This window comes from Oncorhynchus nerka, linkage group LG21, assembly GCF_034236695.1.
Source record: "Oncorhynchus nerka isolate Pitt River linkage group LG21, Oner_Uvic_2.0, whole genome shotgun sequence".
Taxonomy (NCBI): Eukaryota; Metazoa; Chordata; class Actinopteri; order Salmoniformes; family Salmonidae; genus Oncorhynchus; species Oncorhynchus nerka.
This window is the reverse complement of record NC_088416.1, coordinates 22677615-22702206: the sequence shown is the minus strand read 5'-3', so window position 1 is coordinate 22702206 and position 24592 is coordinate 22677615. Positions and strand designations below refer to the sequence as shown.

The 24592-nt window shown below is 43.9% G+C and overlaps 1 protein-coding gene across 1 annotated transcript in view; it reads left to right on the top strand.

Moving 5' to 3' along the window:
• Nucleotides 1-24592, top strand: part of LOC115104101 (synaptic vesicle membrane protein VAT-1 homolog) — a 40305-nt gene that overhangs the window by 11854 nt on the left and 3859 nt on the right. Inside the window, exons 3-5 of the mRNA XM_029625320.2 lie at nucleotides 16432-16602; nucleotides 19566-19655; nucleotides 21089-21330. Of these exons, the coding sequence (XP_029481180.1) occupies nucleotides 16432-16602; nucleotides 19566-19655; nucleotides 21089-21330 (503 nt within the window). The remainder of the gene's footprint in view (nucleotides 1-16431; nucleotides 16603-19565; nucleotides 19656-21088; nucleotides 21331-24592) is intronic.

The window sequence follows — 24592 nt, the reverse complement described above, 5'->3', positions numbered from 1 at the left end:
GTCAGAAAATCTGCTGTCTCCACCACTGCCTGTCACCAACGGAGTAGCCCAAGGCTCGATCCTAGGCCCCACACTCTTCTCAATTTACATCAACAACATAGCTCAGGCAGTAGGAAGCTCTCTCATCCATTTATATACAGATGATACAGTCTTATACTCAGCTGGCCCCTCCCCGAATTTTGTGGTAAATGCTCTACAACAAAGCTTTCTTAGTGTCCAACAAGCTTTCTCTATCCTTAACCTTGTTCTGAACACCTCCAAAACAAAGGTCATGTGGTTTGGTAAGAACAATGCCCTCTCCCCACAGGTGTGATTACTACTTCTGAGGGTTCAGAGCTTGAAGTAGTATACCTCATACAAGTACTTGGGAGTATGGCTAGACGGTACACTGTCCTTCTCTCAGCACATATCAAAGCTGCAGGCTTTGCTAAAGTTAAATCTAGGCTTAGTTTTCTCTATCATAATCGCTCCTCTTTCATCCCAGTTTCCAAACTAAACCTGATTCACATGACCATCCTACCCATGCTAGATTATGGAGACATCATTTATAGATCGGCAGGTAAGGGTGCTCTCGAGCGGCTAGATGTTCTTTACCATTCAGCCATCAGATTTTCCACCAATGCTCCTTACAGGACACATCATTGCACTCTATACTCCTCTGTAAACTGGTCATCTCTGTTTTCACGTCGCAAGACCCACTGGTTGATGCTTATTTATAAAACCCTCTTAGGCCTCACTCCCCCCTATCTGAGATATCTACTGCAGCCCTCAGCCACTACATACAACACCCGTTCTGCCAGTCACATTCTGTTAAAGGTCCCAAAAGCACACACATCCCTGGGTCGCTCGTCTTTTCAGTTCGCTGCAGCTAGTGACTGGAACGAGCTGCAACAAACACTCAAACTGGACAGTTTTATCTTAATCTCTTCATTCAAAAATTCACTCAATAATGGACACTTTTACTGACAGTTGTGGGTGTTTTGCGTGATGTATTGTTGTCTCTACTGTCTTGCCCTTTGTGCTGTTTTCTGTGGCCAATCATGTTTGTACCATGTTATGTTGCTACCATGTTGTTGTCATGTGTTGCTGCCTTGCTATGTTGTTGTGTTTAGGTCTCTTTTTATGTAGTGTTGTCTCTCTTGTCATGATGTGTGTTTTGTCCTATATTTATATTTTTAATATTTTTATTTTTTAATCCCGGCACCCTAATCCCTATATAAATAAAATCTAATTTTATTAGTCACATGCGCCGAATACAACAGGTGTCTATAAATGATGTCTCCGTAATCTAGCATGGGTAGGATGGCCACGTGAATCAGGGTTAGTTATAACCTTACAGTGAAACGCTTACTTACCAGCCCCTAACTAACAATGCAGTTTTTTTTAAAAATACGGATAAGAATAAGAAAGAAAGGTAACAAGTAATTAAAGAGCAGCAGTAACATAATAGTAGGGCACTACCCTTGATCAGAGCCTATATAGGGAATTCTATTCCATTTTGGACAGTGTCACGCCCTGGTCTAAGTATTTTGTGTTTTTCTTCATGTATTGGGTCAGGCCAGGGTGTGGCATGGAGTTTTTGTATTGTGGTGTGTTTTGTCTTGGGGTTTTGGTGTGTATGTTAGTGGGATTGTAGCTTAGTGGGGTGTTCTAGGAAAGTCTATGGCTGTCTGAAGTGGTTCTCAATCAGAGGCAGGTGTTTATCGTTGTCTCTGATTGGGAACCATATTTAGGCAGCCATATTCTTTGGTTGTATTGTGGGTGATTGTCCTTAGTGTCTTGATGTCCTTATTCTATGTTAGGTTACACCAGTATAGGCTGTTTCGGTTTTCTTTACGTTTTTGTAGTAATTGTATTTAGATTCGTGTTACGTTTGTTTATTAAAACATGGATCGTAATATACACGCTGCATTTTGGTCCGACTCTCCTTCACCATATGAAAACCGTGACAGACAGTCTACGCAGGTCTGGACCTCTGGTTTCTCATGGCTCCCAGCCAGCTTAGAACAAAGGATTACTGACTCCATAACATAAACATTTGCCTAACAGCCTCTTTGCCTGAAGCATAATTCTTCTTAGCGCTTTCTTTCTTTTTGAAATCCCTCATGATATTACACACACCCACTCAGGGTCATGAAGCAATCTATAGATGTATATATTTGTCACTGCTTGTAGAGGCAATTTAGTTGAAAATGCAGTTATTGTGTTTGTAACGGTAGAGGCAGTCGGTACACTAGCTGCAGCAGTGGAGGCACGTTAGATGCATTTTGAGTACACACATTTCGGCCCTATTCCCACTACGAGAGATGAAGGAGAGTCTGAGTGGTGAGATTTCTACTTTTCAATTCCCATCACATCCTTGCCTCACCTTTTGTTGTGGCTGGCAACGCGACATTCTTGCTCCCCAGCTCATCTTGACCGTAAATATCGCAGTAGCAACTAGCCAGGAAGCAAAAAGAACAATCCAACAACTTATCTTCTAAACCATATTACAATATTGAATAATGCAACCTAACCATATTACACTCTTGAATAATTCAACAATCCACAAGCATGTGCAGACAATGAAAGGATTTATTTTGATGTCCGTATGGAACATAAGGGATATGAACAGGGTCTCCCACGTCTTAGACCTTTAGACCAAGAGGAAATTCCCTCTTGGATCGAGGGCAGACATTGGTTTGGAAGTTTGCAGGCGGGGCTACCTCATCACGAGACCATGACTGACTCATGTCTGTCACATTTATCCCCCTTTGACCTCCTCCCCTATGAGAGACCCCCCCATGTTGGGCGCCATGGTGACACGCGGGATATAAACCTGGGTCCGGTATCCAAAAAGAATCTCAGAAAATATCCTAGGAATCCTGATAAAACTGTTTTTAAGTTAAAAAAAGATATAACTCCCAATACAGAGTGTTTTAGGATGATGTTAAGACACAGCTCAGACAAACTCTGAGCCAGGAGTAAAATCAACTCATTAAAGCTTATCTCAGCTGGTAATCACGACAGTTTGAAGAACCGCAAAGGAAAGATAGTGATGACACTCATTGACATTGTTGCAAATGATGGGGAAGACGTAGTGATGGCGCCCGAGGGTAGGCCTGCCGTCTTATCGGCTCTCAACCAATCAAGCTATTTAAAAAAAAAAAAAATGCGTTGTTCGTAACATAATTTGTACATAATGTTGCTGCTACCATCTCTTAATAACTTTTGGACATCAGAACTGGGATTATTCACCTCAAGTCGGACGAGGAGCTCTTCTTCAATGAGTCGGCCGTAAGGGATATACTGCAAATACCCGACCAGGCCCCGATCCCCGTGATTCGCTGGAGAAGGAAACTGAGATTTCGAGGCTAAAGATCCGGGTGCCTTGCGAGGATCAGGCAACGACTGGCTAATCTGCCCTTGCCTTCCATTCTACTAGCTAACTTTCAATCACTGGAGAAAAAAATATTACAGTATATATTACAGAAATGCAGCCATGTTGACAAAATCTATCTTATGTTTCACAGAGTCGTGGCTGAACGACAACATTAATAACATACAGCTGGTGGGTTATACACTCTATCGGCAAGACAGAACAGCAGGGTGGGGGCCTCTGCATTTATGTAAACAACATAAGCATGATATCTAAGGAAATCTCAAAGTTCTGCTCGCCTGAGGTAGGGTATCTCATGAGAAGCTGTAGACCACACTATCTACCTAGAGTTTTTTTTGTAGCTGTCTACATACCACCACAGAGCGAAGTTGGCACTGAAAACGCACTCAATGAGCTGTATTCCGCCATAAGCAAAGAGGAAAACGCTCCCCCAGAGGCGGCGCTCCTGGTGGCCGGTTTCTTTAATGCAGGGAAACTTAAATCAGTTTTACCGAATTTCTATCAGCATGTTAAATGTGCAAAAAAAAATCTAGACCACCTTTACTCCACACACAGGGACGCGTACAAAGCTTTCCCTCGCCCTCCATTTGGCAAATCTGACCATAACTCTATCCTCCTGATTCCTACTTACAAGCTAAAATTAAAGCAGGAAGCACCAGTGACCCGGTCTATAAAAAAGTGGTCATATGAAGCAGATGCTAAATTACAGGACTGTTTTGCTAGCACAGACTGGAATATGTTCTGGGATTCTTCCGATGGCATTGAGGGGTACACCACATCAGTCACTGGCTTTATCAATAAGTGCATCAAGGACGTCGCCCCCACAGTGACTGTACGTACATACCCCAACCAGAAGCCATGGCTTACAGGCAACATTTTCACCGAGCTAAAGGGCAGAGCTGCTGCTTTCAAGGAGTGGGACTCTAACCCAGAAGCTTATAAGAAATCTCGCTATGCCCTCCAACAAACCATCAAACAGGCAAAGCATCAATACAGGACTAAGATTGAATCGTACTACATCGTACTACACATCTAGTCAAATGGCTACCCAGACTATTTGCATTGCCCCCTCCCCTCTCCACACCACTGCCACTCTCTGTTGTCATCTATGCATAGTCACTTTAATTAACTCTACCTACATGTACATACAACCTCAACTAAGCGGTGACCCCGCACATTGACTCTGTACCGGCACCCCCTGTATATATTGTTATTTTTTTACTGCTGCTCTTTAAATTTGATTTGATTAGACAAAGCCTGCAGTCCAAACACGTTCATTTTACCGACTCAGCCCTTGCGCTAGCCACTTTCCCTCTGGGGAATTCCTGTCGAAACCAGATGCAGTTTGACTGCCATCTTAAGTTGAGGTCCAATTGCCCCCTAGGCCCTTGATTTAGCTTGAGGGAGTGAGTGGAGAACTTTGATTACTTGTGGGATTGATATGACCCACAATTCAATGCAAACTGTATTCATGTTTCAAACTCTGGTGGCCGCGAAATGTAAAATTTTGTCAACATGGCTGCATTTTTGGCATGTGAGACAAAATTATGACACTAGCTTGCTAAACAATTTCTATAGATAACATAGATTTTTGCATTGGCAAATGGGAATGACGCTCAAATGTCTTAGTCTCGTAGTGATGAGCCTATAAAATGTAGCTAACTTCATAAACATCGTTTTGGGAATTCAGAAATGGATTGGAATAAATTACCAAGCTATAAAACTAGCTAGCCAGCTATGGCTACCTGACAGGAGTGCTAGCTAGCTATGTTAGCTTTCTAGGTACGTTAATAGCTTTAGGTTGGTTGTTTTTAAACTCAACTTCAAGATACCCTCTCCGATCATCACTCCCCCTCACATGGGAAAGGTACATTTAAGGTACACTCGTATGTGACGATGTAAAAAGCTATTCAAGGACTGAGGGTATAGAGCCGGTGGCTGTCTACTTTGCGTTTGGACTGCAACCCAAGAGAAAATTCCCTCTTGCGCTGAGGGCAGACACTGGTTTTGAAGTTCTCAGGCGGGGCTACTTCATCACGTGACCATGACCGACTCATGTCCCCTACAATATACAGCTAACTCAAGTAACATTAACATATCGATACTGAATGTTTACCCCTCCCATATGAATATAAGAGACAGTAACGTTATCATACAGTGTCATTCATATTATAATATAGGCTACACAGCTAGCTAGGTAACGTTAGCTAGCATCCTCACATAAACATACTGGCTATAGCTATATGCTGACTGTTAGCTGAACCATAGCTATATAGGAGCTCTTAGGCGTACACATGCTACCATATTAAAGTAACCTTAGAACAAGCCAGGCGTCATTTTATCAGTATCATGGAAGCCATTATATGAGGGAAAAGATCATTGAGACCGAAGCGATGATAATTCTCTGGGGAGTAGCTTCTTGCCTGGACCTCAGTGCAGTCAAGCGAAATAAAAAAATACACTGTTGAGATATAAAGCTACGGCGACAATTTCAGAATGTAACAGGCTGCTACTACAATTTCAGAATGTAACAGGCTGCTACTACAATTTCAGGTACAAATTCAATAAAATAAGTCAATAAAATAAGAAAAAATGACTGTGTTTCAGCTGTTTCAAAAACATTGCTATGCTATTCAAATGTTTATTGTAAGAGTGTTGTCTTAACGAGACAATTCTGTTTACACTGCCCTGCGTAGAGGGGGGCAACCTGTATTGTCTCTCTTGTCGTGATGTGTGTTTTGTCCTATATTTTCATTTAATTTCTTTTTCTTTTTAATCCCAGCCCCCATCCCTGCAGGAGGCCATTTGCCTTTTGGTAGGCCGTCATTGTAAATAAGAATTTGTTCTTAACTGACTTAAACTGACCTTAACTGACCTTTAAATAAAGGTGAAATAAGTCAAACAAATACAAATAAACCGTCAAGCAAGTGTCGTTCGCTACCTCCGGTCGACAAGTTCACAAGTTTACATTGCAGTATATATGTAGCCGAGGGTATTTTTGCCAAAACTCAAGTAAGTGTGAAGACCTTCTTAGTCCACATCCACCCGTGTTTTGTCCCTAGCTAACACCTCTGGTTGGTTGGGTCATGTGGCCTCCTCCCCTCACATGGCGGTGGAAGGTATATGGTAATGATGTTGCTGCAGCCCGAGAGTCTGTCAGAGCATGTTTCTGATTTTAGACTCTAGATTAGTGTCAGATATCAAACAGTGTGTGTGTGTGTGTGTGTGTGTGTGTGTGTGTGTGTGTGTGTGTGTGTGTGTGTGTGTGTGTGTGTGTGTGTGTGTGTGTGTGTGTGTGTGTGTGCCTGTTTGTGTGTACAACCGCAACCACACTAATGGTACAGTACGTGCATGCTTTTCTATTAGGGCCGTTGTGTGTCAGTGGATGTCTGTCTTGCTCTTGCACCGGCGAGATTAAAAACACAACCACCTATTTGAACCATGTCTTTAACCTACAGTTTTACAAGACGCATGTCTTTAATAGTGAACACAGACAGCTTTTTAACAGGATTCAGTGACTCTGTTTGTACAGCTATGGTATATTAAAACAGTGGGTGTTACTGCATGAGTACACAAGGAGCCATTTCTCATATCCAGTCTCAGGGCCAGACAGATATTATTTAATTGTCTGTCATATTTTTTACTGGCAATAAATCAATATATAGATCAACCGCCGGCTTCTTATCGTGGCGACCACAGAGTCATTGTTTGATGAGCAAATCTTCTGTTTCCGCTGTCATCAGTCTCTTCATCAATGTTACTTGGTTTCTTCCCTCTTATCGGCCTGTGGTGCCGTGGAGCCATGCTGGTGAATGAGAGACTACTAGAGCTCTATGTGGCTCTATGGCGGTGCTGCTTGGCGCAGTCAACAGGCTGCTAACTTGTTGGCTCCCACTGTGAGGACCCAGGCAGAGAGTGTCTAGCTCATTGCCTGCAGCAGCACCACCCCCCACCCACCTCATGACAAGGAAAGATACTGTATGTCCTCTCCTCTCCAACATAATTGCCACTGTCAGTGTTTTAGCTCTCTGGAGATTACATAGGCCAACTCTGTCCTTGTACCCGAGAGAAGAGACTTCAGCTAAGACACTGGCGTGTCAGTGTCATGGCTGTGTGTGAACCGTGAACGTTGACTGACCCCAGCTGCCTCTCTCTCTCGTGGGCCTGTGGGCCGGCCGTTCCCGTCCCCTCTCCCCGAACAATGGCATGTTGTTCTCCTACCATCCCGCCCTCTCTGTCCGCTGGGCTCGCACATCTGCATCCTCCTGTCCTCCACCTTCCCTCCTCCCCCCTCCACATGACTCCCACCGGGGAGGCTCCTCATGACCATGGCGTATCAGTGCTCGATACCTCGTCATCGGGGAGAGTGCATACATTTCCCCCTTTGTTTTCTCCAGAGGGACAGGGCAAGGGAAGGAGTGCAGTGACATTTGGATGTGTTTTGGGGGGGGGGGGGGAGCCTTTTCCTGCAACCTCTCCCTGAACTGAACCCTGTGTTTATGGATTAGGTCTGGTGTCACGCCCTGGTCTTAGTATTTTGTGTTTTCTTTATTATTTTGGTCAGGCCAGGGTGTGACATGGGTTTATTGTGGTGTGTTTTGTCTTGGGGTTTTGTTAGGTATTGGGTTTGTGGCTTAGTGGGGGTATCTAGCATAGTCTATGGCTGTCTGGAGTGGTTCTCAATCAGAGGCAGGTGTTTATCGTTGTCTCTGATTGGGAACCATATTTAGGCAGCCATATTCTTTGAGTGTTTCGTGGGTGATTGTTCCTGTCTTTCTTTGCACCAGATAGGCTGTATAGGTTTTCACGTTACGTTTGTTGTTTTGTATTGTTTGTTTTTTCATCGTCATTAAACATGTATCAAGAATACCACGCTGCATTTTGGTCCGACTCTCTTTCACCCGAAGAAAACCGTAACATCTGGCCAGCAGCCCTGCATGCCACCACGCCCACTAACACACACACACACACACACACACACACACACACACACACACACACACACACACACACACACACACACACACACACACACACACACACGTACATACACACTTGACTGGGCCTTGGCCTGATTGGTCTGACTAACATTACCCTGTATCCACATTAGAGAGCGGAGAGGAGAGGAGACGATAATGGAAGAGAAGAGAAAGAGGTGTCAGAGTATAGAGAAATGTACAGAGATGTTGATGTTACCTGCTCACTCTACACTCTTAGAAAAAGGGTTCCAAAGGGGTTATTCAGCTGTCCCCATAGGAGAACCCTTTTTGGTTCCAGGTAGAACCCTTTTTGAGTCCAGGTAGAACCCTCTGTGGAAAGGTTTCCACATGGAACCCAAAGGGGCTCTACCTGGAACCAAAAATGGTTCTTCAAAGGGTTATCCTATGGGGACAGCCAAAACGTTTTAGGTTCTAGATAGCACCTTTTCTAAGAATGTAAGATGTCGCTCAATATGAGATACAGACAGAATATCACTTTGTTAGTTTATCCTACAATTTCAGACAAATCATGTCTCTATTTCAGCATATGCTTTCGCAGTCTACAATGACTCCCCACTGTCGGACTACCCCGGTGCTGTAAGGCTTTCCCTAGTTCAGTGAATGCTAATAAGTGCTGTGTTGGAGAGGAGAGGAGTCCTGGTTGTGTTTGTTTTCTGGGCCTAGCTGGCTGGCATCATACCCAGACGCAGATCAGCTGCACTGATAGCACAGGAAACCCAGGGCATGCAACCTCCCCTCCACTCCAACCTCCAACCCACCCTCCAATCAGAATACACTCTCACTCACAACCGTTGCCTTATGACCCCATTCAACTTAAGCCCCTCCACCACACACACACACACACACACACACACACACACACACACACACACACACACACACACACACACACACACACACACACACACACACACACACACACACACACACACACACACACACACACACAGGTGTGTATGTCTGTACATTTGAGTTGGTATTTCTTTTTCTACATTGTGAGTTTGTGTTAGGAAGAATGTGTTCGTTGGTGCATGGTTATCAGTGGGTTTCATGAGAACATGTCTGTTTGTGTTTGTGTGTACAGTGAGTGTATGTGTTTGTTAGTTTCTCTGTGTGCGTTGGCATTGTGTGAATTCTCACTCAGGAAATCGCAGGTTCTGCCTTCTCGCACAGGATGTGTGTTGTGAATTCACTCACCCAGTCACTAGAAAAGTGCATCCTATGGGTGGTACAGAGTGGAACCTACCCTACGAGAAAGCATACTAAAACACTCAGCGAGTTCACAGCTCCACAGAGCAAGGGGACAACACTATGTTACGTAGTACGGAGTCATCTCTCCTTATAGCAGACACAGGCACACACCCAATGCCGTTCTATGCTCACACACACACACACGTAAGCCTCGTGTAGGATTTGCACAATAACAGAGAAAGAAACGTTGCTCAATCATGTCCGACTTGTTGATCTTGTTCACCGCCCCTTTGCTAACGATAGGATTCTTGGGTTTATGGTTTTATGCCATTCTTTGTGAGCCACAGGCATGACAGGCTAATGATAGGGTCTGGGATATGGTACGCCTGGAGAGTGGAGGCACAGAGAATGACACGGGGGCAGACAGCATGGAACCCTGACGTGACATGAGTGGCCCCACATTTCTCCGGGATTAGCATTAGCACGCGTGCTCACTAGTGTTAGCATTGCTAGCACCATAGGGCCCACACCTATAACCACAACCTAGCCTTTTTAGGTTCGAAGTGACAGTAAGCACGGTCTGAGGTGCGTTAGCTTCTCCATTTGAGTTATGCTAAGAAACTAGCTCTATATGAGGAAGTGGCCGAGCAAGCTTACCTCTTAAGCACCGTTCAGACAGATGTGGTCAGTGTGTGGATGACTGTGAGAAAGTGCCTGTGTGCACTGACTGTTTTTTATTTTTTACCTTTATTTAACTAGGCAAGTCAGTTAAGAACAACTTCTTATTTTCAATGACGGCCTAGGAACAGTGGGTTAACTGCCTGTTCAGGGGCAGAACGACAGATTTGTACCTTGTCTGCTCGGGGATTTGAACTTGCAACCTTCCGGTTACTAGTCCAACGCTCTAACCACTAGGCTACTGTACTATGGCATGAGTATGTACAGTAGTAGGAGGTTTGAGTGTTCTCCTTCCCTTTGTGAAATCTCAACAACATTTAATGGCCCCACCCTCTCCTCACGTTGAACTCTGGGTGTGGACACATACATCATACTGGACTAAATAGTAAAGTGAATTCCACAGTGTTTTGGACAAAATTCCTATTCACTCAAGAAGAGCGTGTTATTGAGACCCAGAGTGGATTTGGTGCCAAAAGAGGTGTGTGTGTGTGTGCTGTTCCTCCCTACACACCCTGGTCAGTAGACGAGGGACAGAGAGAAAAGACAGCGCTTTTGACGGCCCGTAATTTTCTCAGTGAAACCAATTCAATTGAATCGCAAGCAGAACGAATGGAATTAGGCGCGGGAATTTGCTTAAGTTGCCATCTTCGCACAGACAATGATTTAGTGTTCAGGCAATGGGTTCGTGTTCACGGGACGACCTCACGTCACATTGCCAGGAGAATGAAGGGAAGAAAAAAAAGGAAGACAAGGACTGGAAAGAGAGACAGATTGCCCTGGTCCACATATACAGCAGATGAGAGAGAGAGATGGAAAGGGGGCACTGACAGGGGTGAGAGGGAGGAGGTTTGCGAGAATCTAGTGAGAAATACCAAGAGAACAATGTGAACCAAAACAATGGGTTACCGATGGGTTAACTGTTTAATCTGAGCACATATTTGTGAAGATTAGCAGATATGAACAGACTTTTCATCCAGACTGTTTCTGTCTACAGTCTCAGTCCTACTTCAGCTTATCTCTCTCTCTGTGTTGGGGGGGTGGGGGCTTTTGGCCGTGCTGGCCTGGGTCTTGTGATGGGGGATCAGTCACAAGACGGGCAGACAGGCCCTGGATCTGTGGTTCTCAGGGGGTTCCAGCCAGACACGGGTGCCCCCTCCTCCCTTTCTAACACAGGTGGAAGAGTGGGACAGAGTGGTCGGGAGATATAGGCAGGCGCCAACTCGAAATATCAAACTATGTCCTACCCCGACAGCCCAAACACTTCGTATTGACTATACACATTACTGGTTTGCAATATCAAAGTATATTTGGGAGCAGAGGTCAATGCTGCGAGGAAGCATATAAAAAGGCTCTCCTTTTTTGGCATCCTTCAGGTTAAGCAATTTCTCATCTCTCCAACTCCACACCCGCATACACACTCGTCTACTCTCAGCTGGCTCTAGGTAAGTCGTTATATGGTTATTGGGTGGGTGTTACTGGCCGATCTGTCACATATTACCCCTGGATGAGCTTCTGATTGCCTCCAAATGCCTCCTGTTTTGCCTGGAGGAAAAACAGCCAATGAATCAAAATGGCTCCTTTGCTCAGTCGTCGCCGCCAATTTGGCCTGGGTTTCCCTGGCAACGCAAACTTGGTTTCTCTCTGAGGACAGAACGACAGGGAGAGATAGTTCTAGCTGTTAGGAGGCAGGCTGACTCACTGACAATGCCATCCAACAGCAACACCGTCGCTCTTGTTATTTCATCAAGTTCTTGCCTGCGTTCCAAATGACACCCTCTTCCCTACACAGTGCACTACTTTTGACCAAAGCCATATTGGCCCTGGTCAAAGTTAGTGCACCACGTAGGTGTCATTTGGGACGCCGACCTTCCCTCTTTTTCCTTGACAGGCTTGAACACAGTGAGAAATGTCTATTGAGTTCCCATAGGCTCAAGGTCTCCTCAGAGCAGAGCCAGGAGGGAATTGGTCTCGTTCTTGATTCTTTTCTTTGTAAGAGTCAAAGGGGAGGGGAGGTCTGCCTGTAAGACTTAGCAACCAGCGACTACAATAGATTAAAATATAACCTCTCCTTGGTTACTTTTGTCTCTGTCTACTCAAGCTTATGGTGTGTGAGTGAGTGTGACCAAGGCAGTGGACCACAACTCCATCTCAACATGTTGCTGATGATAACCACAGTCAACCACGGCAGTTTAAATATGCTTGAGACGGGCGTCTGTTTGAATGCAAATGTCCGTGTTTTGAAAGCTCTGTTTGCGTTGCTCTATTGGCTCTGGCCTCAGATAAGACTCGGCCTTTACTTGGTCAGGCATGAGTGACCTTTATGGGTCATGCTCAGTTCACATCCTTCATCCAGTCAGCCTCCCTCTGTCCTCTCTGTTCTGCCCCACAGTAATCTATTGAGACCAGGCTTAAGACACACACACACACACACACACACACACACACATACAGTATGTTCAGAAACAGTGATTCATACACACACCAATACTACATCATTCAGCCATGCTGATGTAAGTTACACCTACAGAAAGCAATGCTCTCACACAACTGCCACTTTGTCTACAAAGGTCATCACAGACAATACATTGTTCGTCGTTTCAAATATGTATTCCCATATGGGAAGGTTTTGCTTCAACTGGCACAGTTACGAAACAATGTTTTCTTGTTTTCTTGACCCCGTGTCACACATTGCTCCCATAGCCAAAACAAATACCCCAAATTACCCTAGATTCTTAGACAGGTCATCTTGCATGAAGCTCAAGTCAACCAGTGTCATCTGACGTACAATGGCCACTTTCTGTAGTTGTGGATGTTTGTGTGTCTCTACGTCTCTGTGTGGGTGTTCCTTTCTGCCCAGGGCGGCGGGTAGGAGGTAATGTGATGTGTGTTTAATGCTCTCCTTACTTACTCCTGAGCCACACACACACACACACACAGCCAGCCTCTTATTGACTGACCTGGCCTGTCACAGTAAACAAAACAAATCACATTTCCCTGCAATAGAATGGATGTACATAATGGCATTTATAGGCCTCAAGACATATCTATATCAGCTGAGTTGAATTGAGTTGGAGGTGTCTCCCTGAGTGAGTGTCTCTTGAGATAATGGCTAGTGAAGCTTGGATAGAAGTTATTTGGTATTATACTTCCTCCCCATAGTTACGCTGCTTAGAGAAACAACTAGGTAGAAAACTACGGGATACATACACAAGTCTTAACCACCCGTCTTTGTCTCCCTATCCTCGCTCTGCTTTATTGGCATGAATGGGTGGTCGCCACGGTCGCCAAAGCAATGTATATATTAGTATTACACACTGTATTACACGCAATGTATATACTAGTATTACACACTGTATTACACACAATGTATATACTAGTATTACACGCTGTATTACACACAATGTATATACTAGTATTACACACTGTATTACACACAATGTATATATTAGTATTACACACTGTATTACACACAATGTATATACTAGTTTTACACACTGTATTACACACAATGTATATACTAGTATTACACACTGTATTACACACAATGTATATACTAATATTACACAATGTATTACACACAATGTATATACTAATATTACACACTGTATTACACACAATGTATATACTAGTATTACACGCTGTATTACACACAATGTATATACTAGTATTACACACTGTATTACACACAATGTATATACTAGTTTTACACACTGTATTACACACAATGTATATACTAGTATTACACACTGTATTACACACAATGTATATACTAATATTACACAATGTATTACACACAATGTATATACTAATATTACACACTGTATTACACACAATGTATATACTAGTATTACACGCTGTATTACACACAATGTATATACTAGTATTACACACTGTATTACACACAATGTATATACTAATATTACACACTGTATTGCACACAATGTATATACTAGTATTACACACTGTATTGCACACAATGTATATACTAGTATTACACACTGTATTACACACAATGTATATACTAGTATTACACACTGTATTACACACAATGTATATACTAATATTACACACTGTATTACACACAATGTATATACTAGTATTACACACTGTATTACACACAATGTATATACTAGTATTACACGCTGTATTACACACAATGTATTTATTAGTAATACACACTGTATTACACACAATGTATATACTAGTATTACACACTGTATTGCACACAATGTATATACTAGTATTACACACTGTATTACACACAATGTATATACTAGTATTACACACTGTATTACACACAATGTATATACTAATATTACACACTGTATTACACACAATGTATATACTAGTATTACACACTGTATTACACACAATGTATATACTAGTATTACACGCTGTATTACACGCAATGTATTTATTAGTAATACACACTGTATTACACACTGTTTTACACACAATGTATATATTATTACACACTGTATTACACACAATGTATATATTAGTATTACACACTGTATTACACACAATGTATATATTAGTATTACACACTGTATTACACACAATGTATATATTAGTATTACACACTGTATTACACACAATCTATATACTAGTATTAACACTGTATTACACAAAATGTATATATTAGTATTACACACTGTATTACACACTGTATTACACACAATGTATATATTAGTATTACACACTATTACACACAATGTATATATTAGTATTACACACACTGTATTACGCACTGTATTAGACACAATGTATATATTAGTATTACACACTGTATTAGACACAATGCATATATTAGTATTACACACTGTATTACACACAATGTATATATTAGTATTACACACTGTATTACACACAATGTATATATTAGTATTACACACTGTATTACACACAATGTATATATTAGTATTACACACTGTATTACACACAATGTATATATTAGTATTACACACTGTATTACACACAATGTATATATTAGTATTACACACTGTATTACACACAATGTATATATTAGTATTACACACACTGTATTACGCACTGTATTAGACACAATGTATATATTAGTATTACACACTGTATTACACACAATGTATATATTAGTATTACACACTGTATTACGCACTGTATTAGACACAATGCATATATTAGTATTACACACTGTATTACACACAATGTATATATTAGTATTACACACTGTATTACACACAATGTATATATTAGTATTACACACTGTATTACACACAATGTATATATTAGTATTACACACTGTATTACACACAATGTATATATTAGTATTACACACTGTATTACACACAATGTATATATTAGTATTACACACACTGTATTACGCACTGTATTAGACACAATGTATATATTAGTATTACACACTGTATTACACACAATGTATATATTAGTATTACACACTGTATTACACACTGTATTAGACACAATGCATATATTAGTATTACACACTGTATTACACACAATGTATATATTAGTATTACACACTGTATTACACACAATGTATATATTAGTATTACACACTTTATTACACACAATGTATATATTAGTATTACACACTGTATTACACACAATGTATATACTAGTATTACACACTGTATTACACACAATGTATATACTAATATTACACACTGTATTACACACAATGTATATACTAGTATTACACACTGTATTACACACAATGTATAAACTAGTATTACACGCTGTATTACACACAATGTATTTATTAGTATTACACAGTGTATTACACACAATGTATATATTAGTATTACACACTGTATTACACACAATGTATATATTAGTATTACACACTGTATTACACACTGTATTACACACAATGTATATATTAGTATTCCACACTGTATTACACACTGTATTACACACAATGTATATATTAGTATTACACACTGTAAATGAACAATATGTTTGAGCAACAATAATAATATATCAACAAAAACAATTCTACATGGAAAATAATACACAGAAAAAGCAACAATTAAGAAATGTAATCTATTGGGCTTATGGGTTTATGTGTATGACATGTTGGGAGCTTTTGTCTCTGTTATACTATAACAGGGCAGGACGTATAACCTGCAGCAACATCTATCATCTCTACGTTTTCTCCTAACAACCTCTCTCCCTCTCCAGGTGGGGTGGGCATCGCGGCCACCCAGCTGTGCCAGACAGTGAAGGACGTGACCGTGTTCGGGACGGCGTCGGCCAGTAAGCACGAGACCATCAGCCAGGGCGGAGTCACGCACTGCATTGACTACCGTACACGGGACTACGTGGAGGAGGTCCGCAAGATCAGCCCCAAAGGTGAGAGGTCAGGGGTCATCTGACCTATTTTACAGCACTGAGACAGGCTGCGTTTCAAATGGAACCCCAATGCCTACAGTGAGGGGGGAAAGTATTTGATCCCCTGCTGATTTTGTACGTTTGCCCACTGACAACGAAATTATCAGTCTATAATTTTAATGGTAGGTTTATTTGAACAGTGAGAGACAGTATAAAACAAAAAAATCCAGAAAAACGCATGTCAAAAATGTTATAAATTGATTTGCATTTTAATGAGGGAAATAAGTATTTGACCCACTCTCAATCAGAAAGATTTCTGGCTCCCAGGTGTCTTTTATACAGGTAACGAGCTGAGATTAGGAGCACACTCTTAAAGGGAGTGCTCCTAATCTCAGTTTGTTACCTGTATAAAAGACACCTGTCCACAGAAGCAATCAATCAATCAGATTCCAAACTCTCCACCTTGGCCAAGACCAAAGAGCTCTCCAAGGATGTCAGGGACAAGATTGTAGACCTACACAAGGCTTGAATGGGCTACAAGACCATCGCCAAGCAGCTTGGTGAGAAGGTGACAACAGTTGGTGCGATTATTTGCAAATGGAAGAAACACTAAAGAACTGTCAATCTCCCTCGGCCTGGGGCTCCATACAAGATCTCACCTCGTGGAGTTGCAATGATCATGAGCACGGTGAGGAATCAACACAGAACTACACGGGAGGATCTTGTCAATGATCTCAAGGCAGCTGGGACCATAGTCACCAAGAAAACAATTGGTAACACACTACGCCGTGAAGGACTGCTCAAGAAAGCACATATACATGCCCGTCTGAAGTTTGCCAATGAACATCTGAATGATTCAGAGGACAACTGGGTGAAAGTATTGTGGTCAGATGAGACCAAAATGGAGCTCTTTGGCATCAACTAGACTCGCTGTGTTTGGAGGAGGAGGAATGCTGCCTATGACCCCAAGAACACCATCCCCACTGTCAAACATGGAGGTGGAAACATTATGCTTTGGGGGTGTTTTTCTGCTAAGGGGACAGGACAACTTCATCGCATCAAAGGGACGATGGACGGGGTCATGTACCGTCAAATCATGGGTGAGAACCTCCTTCCCTCAGCCAGGGCATTGAAAATGGGTCGTGGATGGGTATTCCAGCATGACAATGGCCCAAAACACACGACCAAGGCAACAAAGGAGTGGCTCAAGAAGAAGCACATTAAGGTCCTGGAGTGGCCTAGCCGGTCTCCAGACCTTAATCCCATAGAACATCTGTGGAGGGAGCTGAAGGTTTGAGTTGCCAAACGTCAGCCACGAAACATTAATGACTTGGAGAAGATCTGCAAAGAGGACTGGGACAAAATCCCTCCTGAGATGTGTGCAAACCTGGTGGCCGTCTACAAGAAACATCTGACCTCTGTGATTGCCAACAAGGGTTTTGCCACCAAGTACTAAGTCGTGTTTTGCAGAGGGGCCAAATACTTATTTCCCTCATTAAAATGCAAATAAATGTATAACAATTTTGACATGCGTTTTTCTGGATTTTTATGTTGTTATTCTGTCTCTCACTGTTCAAATAAACCTACCATTAAAATTATAGACTGATCATTTCTTTGTCAGTGGGCAAACGTACAAAATCAGCAGGGGATCAAATACTTTTTTCCCTCACTGTATATAGTGCACCCTATGGGCCCTGGTCGAAAGTAGTTCACTACATAGGGAATAGGGCGCCATTTGGGACACAAGCATGGTGTGACCCATAATTTCCACAATATGATCCATGAGATACGTATACTGAGATGGCTAATGGGCCCTGGGTCATGCAGCCGTTGGTCCTAAGGAATACTCTGTAGTTGCAGTGTTGTGTTCGTAAAATTGTGTTGGTCATCCATTTGCAGATAACAAACTGCTAGATGTTTCCATTTCGCTGTGTCACGACTCTCAGCCCTGATAGCTGGGGTGCATTTGAGACGGTCGGAGGTGTAATAGGCGCTAGACAGAAAAGTGTTTTTCCACTCAGACAAAGTATTTGAGAAGCCTGTGACTCAGCGTGGATCACATCCCCCAACGTATCCCCAAGGCCAGGGCACATAAGATTCGTCCCGCTTTCTGCCTTAGGAGACATTCAATTCATCGCTCATCACCAAAACAGAACGTCCTCCAATTCCTCACTCTTTACTCACTTACCTCTGGTTACATAGAAGCAGGGTGGAGGATTTTATACCAGGAGCTCACTTGGTAGTACCCCTCCCAGCAGCAGCAGCGAGACAGAGAGAGAGAGAGAGACAGAGAGAGAGAGAGAGAGAGAGAGAGAGAGCGAGAGACAGAGAGAGAGAGACAGAGAGAGAGAGAGGTGTGACTGACATTTTGGACAGAAGAACATGTCAAATTAGGGGGGGGGGGGAGAGGAGAGGGAGAGGAGAGAGGAGAGGAGAGGAGAGGAGGACTAACTCACTTTAAGGAGACCCACATTTACTGAAAAAAAACATAATTGGGAAAGATCAAGGCAGCATGAGCAAATATATATAATACGTTGCTTTAGTTGGTTATTTATTCTCTCCAAGATATCACTACCTGGGAATGGAAGTCCAACAGTCTAGGATGGGATGATGTTTATTCCTTGTCTTATCAGTGACATTAAAATGAGTAGAATTCCAGCGTTCTCTCCCCCTCCCGTCGTTTGGCATATGTATGAACTGCTCTGCAAAAACATAGCAAAGCCTGCCCTCCTCCCTCTACACCACCGGCATTCTAATACGATACCAACCAAGCAACATTGAGCTGTACTGACTACCTCTCGCTGTCTTTCCCCCTCTCCTCTCCTCTCCTCTCCTCTCCTCTCCTCTCCTCTCCTCTCCTCTCCTCTCCTCTCCTCTCCTCTCCTCTCCTCTCCTCTCCTCTCCTCTCCTCTCCTCTCCTCTCCCCTCCTCTCCTCTCCTCTCCTCTCCTCTCTTCTCCTCTCCTCTCCTCTCCTCTCCTCCAGGGCTGGATATTGTGCTGGATCCTCTGGGAGGCTCAGACACCCACAAGGCGTACAACCTGCTGAAACCCATGGGCAAGCTCATCACCTACGGTGAGACAGGAAGGACAAAAGACCTCAATCATACTTTGCTTTATTTCAACACATATCCATACCAGTGGTTTAGAACACAAATAGCACAGTGTGCACAAAACACACACAAAGGGTTGTGAATTATTAGGCCCTTCCTGGGTGCACTGCTTCCCTACAGAGGTCCATGTCCTCAGTGTGTGTGTGTGTGTGTGTGTGTGTGTGTGTGTGTGTGTGTGTGTGTGTGTGTGTGTGTGTGTGTGTGTGTGTGTGTGTGTGTGTGTGTGTGTGTTGTCTGTGGGAAGGCCTCTGTGGTCTCGCTCTGTGATGATGCCAGTTTGCAGCGGGCATGGCATGCATGGGACAGTGGGCTGGGGAGGCATGGGACAGTGGGCTGGGTAGGCATGGGACAGTGGGCTGGGGAGGCATGGGACAGTGGGCTGGGGAGGCATGGGACAGTGGGCTGGGGAGGCAGGGGGGGCTGGGGAGGCATGGGACAGTGGGCTGGGGAGGCATGGGACAGTGGGCTGGGGAGGCATGCCTGGAGAACAGGGCCTTGCCTTCTGCATGTTGCAAAGAAGACTAACCAACTACCCAGCATGGTGGTCCCACCCTGATCCATTCACCCACTCAACCCTTCTCTACCCCCCCCCCCCCACCACCACCACTCCCCCCCTCCTTGCTGCTCCTCTACCAGTTTATCAGAAGTCTGCATGGCGGGACAATGGGCGTTCTATCCACACGGAACCTGGAATGTCTGAATGTAGCAGACTGAAAACCTCTCCAGCTCCCCCTCCTCTCTCTAAGCACGCTTTTGTGTCCCATCCACGGGAGAGAGGGAGATCGTGAAAGAGAGAGGATGAGACAGAGCGAGAAAGAGAGAGAGAGAGAGGAGGGCAGAGAGGGTTATGAGAACAGAGATTGAGAGAGAAAAGGGGATGTGTGGAAAGTGAGGCTGGGAGGGAGAAACAAGGACAGCGAGAGGGAACGGGAAAGAGACTGAGAGCATAAAGGAAGAACGGGGGAAAGTAAAGAGGAAGAGAGGAGGGAGTGGGTGGGTGAGGATTGTAGGCTATGTGGTACCTGCCAGGACCTCAGCCTGGCAATAGAACTGTCCATCGGGAAAATGGCACTGAAAATGGGACATACTGAAAAGATCATGTTTAAGAGAGATAAAAGAGGGGGACCCGGTGAAAACAAAGTTGAGGGCAGAGAGGGTAAGGCCAGAGCAAGGGAGGTAGAGGGAGAAAGAGGGAGTTGGGGTAGATAATGAGACTGAAGTGGACTGGGGAACAATGGCTGATCAGTCAATCAATTATACACAGACCCAAACTGACCCTACACTGATAATAAAACCGACACAAGGACCCCTGCCCCATTCTCACACACACTATTACATGCAAACCCATTTTAACGCATTAACACCCTTTAACCCTTTGTGCTCTCTCCCCTTGCAGGTGCAGCTAACATGCTAGCAGGCCAGAAGAAGAACCTTCTGGCGGTGGCTAAGACCTGGTACCACCAGTTCTCCATCCACACGCTCAGCCTGATCCAGAACAACAAGTCAGTGTGTGGCTTCCACCTGGGCTACCTGGACGGAGAGGTGGAGGTCATCCTGCAGGCCATGACCACCATCCTGGACCTCTATAGGCAGGGCAAGATCAAACCACGCATCGACTCCACCTATCACCTCGAACAGGTGGGTGTGTGTGGGTGGGTGTGCGTTTGTGTTCTTGTGTGTTTGTGTGTGTGTGTATGGTTGGGCGTGGCTCTATGAGACTGGATGAGATTAGGCACATGTGTCTGTGAATAAAAGTCTCTCCCTCCATCAGATGTCCCTTTGAGTGAAAGACAGAATCCGATTGACAGAAAGAGGGATAGAGGGAGGGTGAGAGAAGGGGAGAGAGGGGGAAGAAAGAGGGGGCTGATATGTTCATTGGTTAATGCTAGGGCCAGTCAATGGTTAAGGCCTGTGAAACTGACCAGAGAGAAGTGTTTCTCTCGTTCTCTCTCTCTCTCTCTCTCTCTCTGTCTCTCTCTCTCTGTCTCTCTCTGTCTCTTTCTCTCTCTCTGTCTCTCTCTCTGTCTCTCTCTCTGTCTCTCTCTGTCTCTCTCTCTCTCTCTCGGTCTCTCTATCGGTCTCTCTCTCTCTTGGTCTCTCTCTCTCTCGGTCTCTCTCTCTGTGTCTCTCTCTCTCTCTTGGTCTCTCTCTCTCTCTCTGTCTGTCTCTCTGTCTGTCTGTACTCTCTATTCTCTCTCTTACTCCGCCTCACACCCTCCCTTTCTCTCTGTGTATCTTTTTCTCATTTTCTCTCCTGTTGCCATGGTAACCTCCGTTGGTCTGCCAGCGCTTCTGTCTTAGGGAGGGGCCCCGGGTATGACAGCGAGAGACCAAATGGGATGAAGCAGTGGAGGACGGAAGAGGGTAGATGAGAGAAGGATAGAGAAATGCAGGAAGTGGCATGTAGTAATAGCTGTTACAATTCCTCTAAATTATATTACATATCATCAGCATAAAACAGCTCTTAAACTTGAATTGATAAGACCTGGGGGACCCAGACACCACACCCTAACTCCATCTATCACCCCCCACCCCCTCCTCTCTGACCTATCCTGACCCGCTCCATGTCTGCACTATTAATCAACGAACATGTTAACACAGCATGTGTAAGAGCCTGGTGCCTCATATTGAGCAACTCCGTCAGGGCTTTGTACTGTAGAGCAAATCAAATCAAACTGTATTAGTCACATGCGCCGAATACAACAGGTGTAGTAGACCTTACATTGAAATGCTGAGATACAGTGAAATGCTGAATACAACAGGTGTATACAAAATGCAGGTGTAGTAGACCTTACAGTGAAATGTGAAATGCTGAATACAACAGGTGTAGTAGACCTTACAGTGAAATGCTGAATACAACAGGTGTAGTAGACCTTACAGTGAAATGCTGAATACAACAGGTGTAGTAGACCTTACAGTGAAATGCTGAATACAACAAGTGTAGTAGACCTTACAGTGAAATGCTTACCTACGAGCCCCTAACCGACAGTGCAGTTTCAAAAAATATGGATGAGAATAAGAGATAAAAGTAACAAGTAATTAAAGAGGAGCAGTGAAAAAAATAACAGTATATAGAGGGTGGTGCCGGTACATCAGCTCTGATGTCTAGAGGGTCTTACCGTTCTCAGACAGACAGTGCTTCTAGTTGTGATTATTAGTGCATACACTGCAGGGAGGTAGGGAGCCGCTCGCTGTGAGAACACTCAGAGCTAAGACGGCAGAGGCAGACTTTCAGAGAGAGAAAGAGAGAGAGAGAGGAGCAGTGAGTGACTGAAGGCTGGATGCTTGAGTACGTACAACAATTGCAGTGCTGCTTCAGTAATTGGGCTGGTTGTGGTTTCACTCACACAAGCTACACTTACAAATCCCTGGCGTCCCCGCCCCTGATCACCACACCTCCGTCGTCTCAGTCCTCTCCTCCTCCTCCTCCTCCTCCTCCTCCACCACCTCTTCCTCCTCCCCTTCATAGGTTTTTCATTAAAGGGATGCTCCAGAGCTTTTGTATAATATCAGCCAGTCTCACGGTCGTTGGTTGAATTAATGGACCAAGGCGCAGTGTGCATAGAGTTCCGTGTTTATTGGATGAAACTCATGTTTATTGGAGAAAACCATGAGGCGCAAAACGAAACGTGAAACTATCGTAGTGCTCGCAGGCAACTAGACATAGACAGGATCCCACAAAAACCCAGTGGGAAAAGGCTGCCTAAATATGAACCCCAATCGGAGCCAACGATAGACAGCTGCCTCTGATTGGGAACCATACCAGGCCAACATAGAAATGAAAAAAAAACGAGACTACCCACCCTAGTCACACCCTGACCTGACCAGAAAAGAGAATAAAAAGGATCTTTAAGGTCAGGGCGTGACAGCCAGTAGTTTTGAAAGTAGTGTTCACGAGTCAAAATAGGTCCCCGGAAATTGTGCACAATTGTGTACTACCATTTATCATGGTATGTTACGTCCTGAAAAAAAAAAAAAATAAATTAAAATATATATATATATATATATATATATAGAGAGAGAGAGAGAGAGAGAGAGCCTTTTTGGGCAATTCGTATGATATGTTACTACTTCCAATTCGTACAATATGTTACACATTTGTAAGTGCTTAAGATCCCGGACTGTCCATCTGAATATCACCTGAATATCACCTCTCCCTCCTTAACTCCTACATGACTCCCCCTCTTCTATGCCTGTGTGTGTGTGTGTGTGTGTGTGTCAGGGCCAAGCCTTGACAAGGATTTGGGTTGCTAGGAGATGGCCCTCTGTTGCCGTGGCATTGGTCGTTCGGTGGTCTGCCTGCCTGCCTGTGCGGGCTGGCGTGGGTGGGGGGTAGAAGGGAGGGGTGGAGAGCAGAGGAGGCTGGTAGGATGATCTATAAGAGGATGGGCTCATTGTAATGGCTGGAATGGATTAAATGAAACGGTATCAAACACATCAAAACCATGTTGGACTCCGTTCCATGAATTCCATTCCAGCCATTACACAGAGCCCGTCCTCCTATTGCTCCTCCCACCAGCCTCTGATGGAGAGACAGACGCAGACATTAGGCAGAGACGAGCGGGTCGGTATAGGTTGGGGCTGGCCTGCCTAGGATCCGCCCCTTTGCCACTATGATTGACAAGTAGGCAGGACAGGAAGAAACCTATGGGTCAATCAACCCTGGCTGTGGCACAACCCTGGGGACCGGCCTCTGATGTGACACTGTGACAGGCACCTAGGAACCAGTCAGTCAATAATGGTAATGTGACATGATCAATACATTGTCCAGCTCTCAATGAGACCCCTACGTGTTATATACATAGGCAGTTTTAAACTGAAGCACTTCCAAATGAAAATACATGTTGAATTTAAATTTAAATGTAAATGTAAATGTAAATGAATTTAGCAATGCATTTGA